Source organism: Lynx rufus, unplaced genomic scaffold (genome assembly GCF_022079265.1).
Source record: "Lynx rufus isolate CCGP_SWC_20201006 ecotype Redwood Valley unplaced genomic scaffold, mLynRuf1.p SCAF_6, whole genome shotgun sequence".
NCBI lineage: Eukaryota > Metazoa > Chordata > Mammalia > Carnivora > Felidae > Lynx > Lynx rufus.
Window position 1 is genome coordinate 110,525,293 of NW_025814878.1, and position 6,305 is coordinate 110,531,597.

Consider the following 6,305-nt stretch of genomic DNA (forward strand, 5'->3'; position numbering starts at 1 on the left):
CCCCACATTGGGTGTGGAGATTACTAAAATAAATAAACTTTAAAAAATGATTAAGGTGGTACATTTTATGTGTACTTTACACATTAAAAGTACAATATAAATAAAATAAAAATTTAAGAAAATAAAAATTTTAATACAAAAAATGTAGTAACTATAATTGTTTCATAAGTTGATATTTTTCGCAGTTCTGTTTCTGCTGTTATTTCTGCTGGTTCTCACTTGCAGTGCCTTGTTCCTTGCATGCTGGGTACCCATCGTCTATGCAGTGATTAACTGCTGGAGATTCTTTGAGGACCAACACAAAGATGCATTCCTCCAGAGAAGATGTGAATTTGCTGCTACCAGGAACTTAAGAGAATTCCAGTTCAGGACTACTTTATTTTATTTATTTTTTAATGTTTATTTATTTTTGAGAGAGAGACACATACACACAGAGTGCAAGCAGGGGAGGGGCAGAGAGAGAGGGAGACACAGAATCTGAAGCAGGTTCCAGGCTCTGAGCTGTCAGCACAGAGCCCGATGTGGGGCTCTAACCCACGAACTGCAAGATCATGACCTGAGCTGAAGTCCGACACTTAACTGACTGAGCCACCCAAGCGCCCCTCAGGACTGCTTTAAACTAGACTCCTGGTAAACGAAAAGCTTTTTTGAATACTTCATAAAATTTGGGCTACAAATCCACAAAAAGATTAGCTATGGTTACAATGTCTCAAGGGGAGTTTTCTCCCCTTTTGTGCAGTGTAGTACTAAGTTGTCTTCCTTGGAGCTCTTGAGAGAAAGATGTGGGGTCAGGTTTACTTCTGATTCACATTTAATCATAGCCCTCTGGGGAAGGGGCATGACAAATAGAAGGAAGGCTTTCTAATAGACTCCCCACCTTGGTGGACCCTGAGCTTTGATTTCATTCACCCTTAGCCTACAGCACATAATGTAATTCACATTTGCTCAGACTGGTAAATACCCTCAGAGCAAAATCGACTTCCATGCTTTCTTACCTCTCCCATAGACTGTCTTCCCACCTCCTACTTTGTCAGCTCTTCTGTGCTTTTAAGAATATTTTAAAACTATGGTGTCTAGCATTTTTTAGTTGCTTTAAGCAGCAAGTTGGCCCCGATAACCTAACCAATCAGAGATCCCTCTATCTTTATTTCCTTTTCACTGATTTCTGCTCTTCTGTTTATTTTCTTCCTCCTATTTTTTTGTTGTTCTTATTATTGGGGTTTTTTTCCCCTTAAGTTTTTTAGTTGAACACCCAGCTCATTGTTGCTTTTTCTTTTCTATTGTTAGGCAATCCTCTCCTGAAGGCTCCAAATTTCCCTTAAAGTATACCTTCCTTGTGTATTCTTTTATTTTATTTTATTTTTTAAATATGAACTTTATTGTCAAATTGGTTTCCATACAACACCCAATGCTCATCCCAACAGGTGCCCTCCTCAGTGCCCATCACCCGCCCTCTCGTCCCTCCCACTTTCTTCGTATTCTTTCAGTTTTGATACAAAGTGCAGGAGTGATTGGGGAAAGCCAGTTGGTGTCCACCTGTTTTCGTCAATGCCTCACGCCAGCAGCGATATTCTACTGATTTTCTCCTGAGACACCTGCACTCAAGGTCTGGCAAGTGCCGCCAATTTTCCCTACCAGGGTGCAGCAGTGCTGGGAGAAGAGAAGAGCATAATTTAAACTACCTTCTCTACCCAGTGTTTCCTACTACTGGCTACCTGTGAAAATCACCAGGAAGTCGTGAAAAATACCGATTTCTGAGTAGCACACGCAGGGTGTTCTAACTGGTCCGGGGTGGAGCCTGGGCCTGGGTACTTCATTGATTCTAATGTTAAAGCCAGGGCTGAGAACCGCTTCTCTAATCACCTGCTCCTTGCCACCCGCCCCAGACTGCACCCTCCCTCCTCCCCACTCACACTCCCAAGCGATTTTATTTTTTTTTCTTTCCAAAATTTTATTTAAATTCTAGTTAGTTGGGGCACCTGGGTGGCTCAGTCCATGAAGTGTCTGACCGGCTCAGGTCATAATCCCCCGGTTTGTGGATTCAAGCTCCACATCGGGCTCTCTACTGTCAGCATGGAGCCTGCTTTGGACCCTCTGTCTCCCTCTCTCTCTCTGCCCCTCTCCTACTTGCACTCATGTGCTCTCTCTCTCTCTCTCAAAAATAAACATTTAAAAATAAATAAATAAATTCTAGTGGTTAACATATGGTGCAATATTGGTTTCAGGACTAGAATTCAGTGATTCCTCACTTACATACAACACCCAGTGCTCATCACAAGTGCCCTCCTTAATACCAATCACTCATTCAGTCCGTCCCTCACCCACCTCCCTCCATCAACCCTCAGCTTGTTCTCTATGGTTAAGAGTCTCTTATGGGGGCGCCTGGGTGGCGCAGTCGGTTAAGCGTCCGACTTCAGCCAGGTCACGATCTCGCGGTCCGGGAGTTCGAGCCCCGCGTCAGGCTCTGGGCTGATGGCTCGGAGCCTGGAGCCTGTTTCCGATTCTGTGTCTCCCTCTCTCTCTGCCCCTTCCCCGTTCATGCTCTGTCTCTCTCTGTCCCAAAAATAAATAAACGTTGAAAAAAAAAATTAAAAAAAAAAAAAAAAGAGTCTCTTATGGAGGGCCCCTGGGTGGCTCAGTCGGTTGAATATCCAACTCTTGATTTCCGTTCAGGTCATGATCTCACAGTTCATGGGTTGGAGCCCCACATCTGGCCCTGCGCTGACAGTGTGAAGCCTGCTTGGGATTCTCTCTCTCTGCCCCTCCATCGCTTGTGTGCACACACGCGCTCCCTCTCTCTCTCAAAATAAATAAAAACTTAAAAAAAAAAAAGCCTCTTATGATTTGTTTCCTTCACTTACCCCCCTCCCATATGTTCATCTGTTTTGTTTCCGAAATTCCACATGAGTGAAATCATACGGTATTTGTCTTTTTCTGACTTATTTCGCTTAGCATAATACAATCTGACTCCACCCACATCACCACAAATGGCAAGATTGCATTCCTTTTGATGGCTGAGTGATATTCCATGGTATCAATACCACATCTTCTTTCCGTTCATCGGTCGATGGACATTTGGGCTCCTTCCATAGTTTGGCTACTGTTGATACTGCTGCTGTAAACATTGGGGTGCATGTACCCCTTTGATTTGGTATTTTTATAAACTTGGGGTAAATACCTAGTAGTGCAATTGCTGGGTTGTAGGGCTATTTTTAACTTTTCGAGGAACCTCCATACTGTTCTCCACAGTGGCTGCCCCGGTTTGCATTCCCAGAAACTGTGCAAGAGGGTTCCCCTTTCTCCACACCCTGACCAACATCTGTTGTTTCTTGTGTTGTTAACTTTAGCCAGTCCAACAGGTGTGAGGTGGTATCTCATCATGGTTTCGATTTGTATTTCCCTGATGATGAGTGCTGTCGAGCACCTCTTCATGTCTGTTAGCCATCTAGATGTTTTCTTTGGGAAAATGTCTACTCCTATCTTCTGCCCATCTCTTAACTGGATTATTCATTTTTGGGGTGCTGAGCTTGATAATTTCTTTACAGATTCTGGGCACTGAGCCTTTATCAGATATGTCATTCGCAAGCAATTTTAAAGCCTTCTGTCTTCCCAAAGCTGTTATTTCCTTGTTTCCATATTTCTCTCTATTGTTTTTCCAGGGTGCATTTGGGGCAGGAGGCAGAAACTGTGACCATTTATCACATTGGCAGGAACCAGAATTCTCCTGTATCTTGTTCGTCTTCACAGGAAGTCTCAGCATGAGACAGCAGCACTGGTTTGGGATGACTGCCAAAATGGGCACCGTGTTATCAGGGGTCTTTACCATCGTGGCCACCAACATGTACCTCATCTTCGAACACAGATACATAAGGAACAACAATTGCACTGATAACCACCTACTGAACAAGAGTGCAAGTGTCCTGATAAGCCAGTTCATCATCTGCTGGGCTTTCAATATGGTCTTCTTCCTGTCTTTCATTACCCTCATCATCAGCTGCTTCCTCCTGTACTCAGTATATGCTCAAATACACAGGGGCTTGGTGACCTACATCATCTGGATCCTTTTCTATGAAGCTGTAAACATTATAGTACAAATCTTTACCAACAATGACTCTGTCATTGAAGCGGTCAGAGTCGTGCGCTGGTTTGGCCTGATGTCCCGTATTTTCATGCACTGCTTCTGGATATTCTATGTCATCTCCTATGCCCACATAATCTATAAAAGTCAAAGCCCAGGGAATATAATTTCCTACAACAGACGTATTTCGACAGGCAATGGAGAGTTCCTACGACGGAAATCAAAGATCATCAACTTTACCCGACACTATCATGGATGACGTTTGCCCTTCTCTCCACTGATGGTGATTCTAGTTCCATCTCTTTCACTTTTGCTGATCTGTTCAGAATAGAGGCCCTACTGCCATCTTTTTGGGAGAAGTGGAGAGAAATGTAATTATAATCCCAATGGGGACCACCTGCTCAATCCATAAGGGCGTTTAGTGAAAGGCCATTGTTATTTGCCAAGCACTTCTTGGGTGCCTCCTTCGTTTTCCGGTCAGTGCCACCTTAGAGGTCAAAATAAAGAGGGTAAGGGAATGAAATGAAGCCGAGTTGCAGTCTGGCAATCCTTTCACCTTGTTATATACCTTCATCAGCCTTCGACCCACAGCTCTCTAATTCAACCCTGGGACACGGGCATATCTGTATTTATACCTCAGGTAGCTGTAGTGTAAGGGAGGCTGGTGGTGTCTTGGGGTAGCTTTGTGCCATGGTCTTTCCCCCTCTGTCCTCTGTGCTATGTTCCAGATAAATAAAAGAATAAAAGTAGAGAAAACCATTTTCCATGTTCCGTCTTGAGTACCCCCCTCCCCGAGATTTGTCGAAGAGTGCAAAATGCACTCGGTTAGCCAAAAGGTATTTGCTCAACTTTTCTGTGTCCATCACTATGCTGGACTCAGTAGAAGGATACAAAAAAAGTACAAGATACAAGGCCTGACCTTGAGGATTTTGCAGTTTAGTGAGAGAAACAAAACCACCGCTTATGGCTTAATAAGCTTAATAGCTTTCTTGAGGTATAATTGACATATAATAACTGCACGTGTTTAAAGTACATAATTTGGTAAGTTTTGACCTAAGTGTATCCCAGTGACATCATCACAACTGAATTCCTAAACATATCACCCCCAAAAGTTTCCTCTTAACCCCTGCTCCCTCCCCTTCCTGCAGCACCCCCTACCATCACAAGGCACGGATTTGCCATCATTATCTATTAGGTTTGCATTTTCTAGAATTTTACATATATAGAATCATACAGTATGCACTGTTTTTTTGTCTTGCTTCTTTCACTCAGCCTAATTCATCCATCTTGTTATGTGTATCAAAAGTTCATTCTTTAAGATTCATCCACGTTATGTGTGTTGAAAGTTCATTCTTTATCACTGAGTAGTATGATATAAATCTGAGTAGTATGAGATAAATACTCAGTTTTTTAATACCACAGTTTTTTAATCCATTTGCCCTTTGAAGGACATCTAGTGATTTGCAGTTTGGGGCAATTACAAATAGGAACACTATAAACATTTGTGGATAAGACTTTGTATAGACCTATGATTTCATTTGTCGTGGATAAATACAATTTTAACTTCTTAAGAAACTAGCAGATGTTTTCCCAGAGTGGTTGTCCCATTTAATATTCCCACTAGCAGAGTATGAGAATTCTAGTCCCTCCACATCCTTGCAAGCACTTAACACAAACAATAAATTTTTCATTTTAGCCTTTCTAATGGGTATAGAGTGGTTCTCATCGTGGTTTCTGCTTGCATTTCTCTCATGACAAATGATGTTGAACATCTTTTTATGTGCTTATTTAGCATCCTTATATCTTTTTTGGTACGGTGTCTACTCAAATCTTTCGTCTATGTTAAAAATTGAGGTTATTGGGGCACCTGGGTGGCTCAGTCGTTTAAGCATCTGACTTCAGCTCAGGTCATGATCTCACAGTTTGTGGGTTCGAGTCCCATGTCGGGCTCTGGGCAGACAGCCCAGAGTCTGGAGCCTGCTTCAGATTCTGTCTCCCTCTCTCTCTGCCCCTCCCCCACTCTCACTCTGTCTCTTTGTCTCTCAAAAATAAACAAACATTTTAAAAAACTTTAAAAAAAATTGCGGTTATTGAGCACCTGGCTGGCTCAGTTGCTAGAGCATGCAACTTTTTTTTCTTTTTTTGAGAGAGAGAGTGTGAGCATGGGCAGGGTAGAGAGAGAGATAGAAAGAAAGAGAGAGAGAATCCCAAGCAGAATCCACACAGT

General features: G+C 42.6%; 1 protein-coding gene across 1 annotated transcript; it reads left to right on the forward strand.

Annotated features, from left to right (window-relative positions):
• Positions 1 to 3,758: 3,758 nt before the first annotated feature.
• TMEM217 (transmembrane protein 217) lies at positions 3,759 to 4,337 on the forward strand. The gene has a single exon (XM_047103039.1). The coding sequence runs from the start codon at positions 3,759 to 3,761 to the stop codon at positions 4,335 to 4,337; it is 579 nt and encodes a 192-aa protein (XP_046958995.1).
• The last annotated feature ends 1,968 nt before the right edge of the window (positions 4,338 to 6,305 follow it).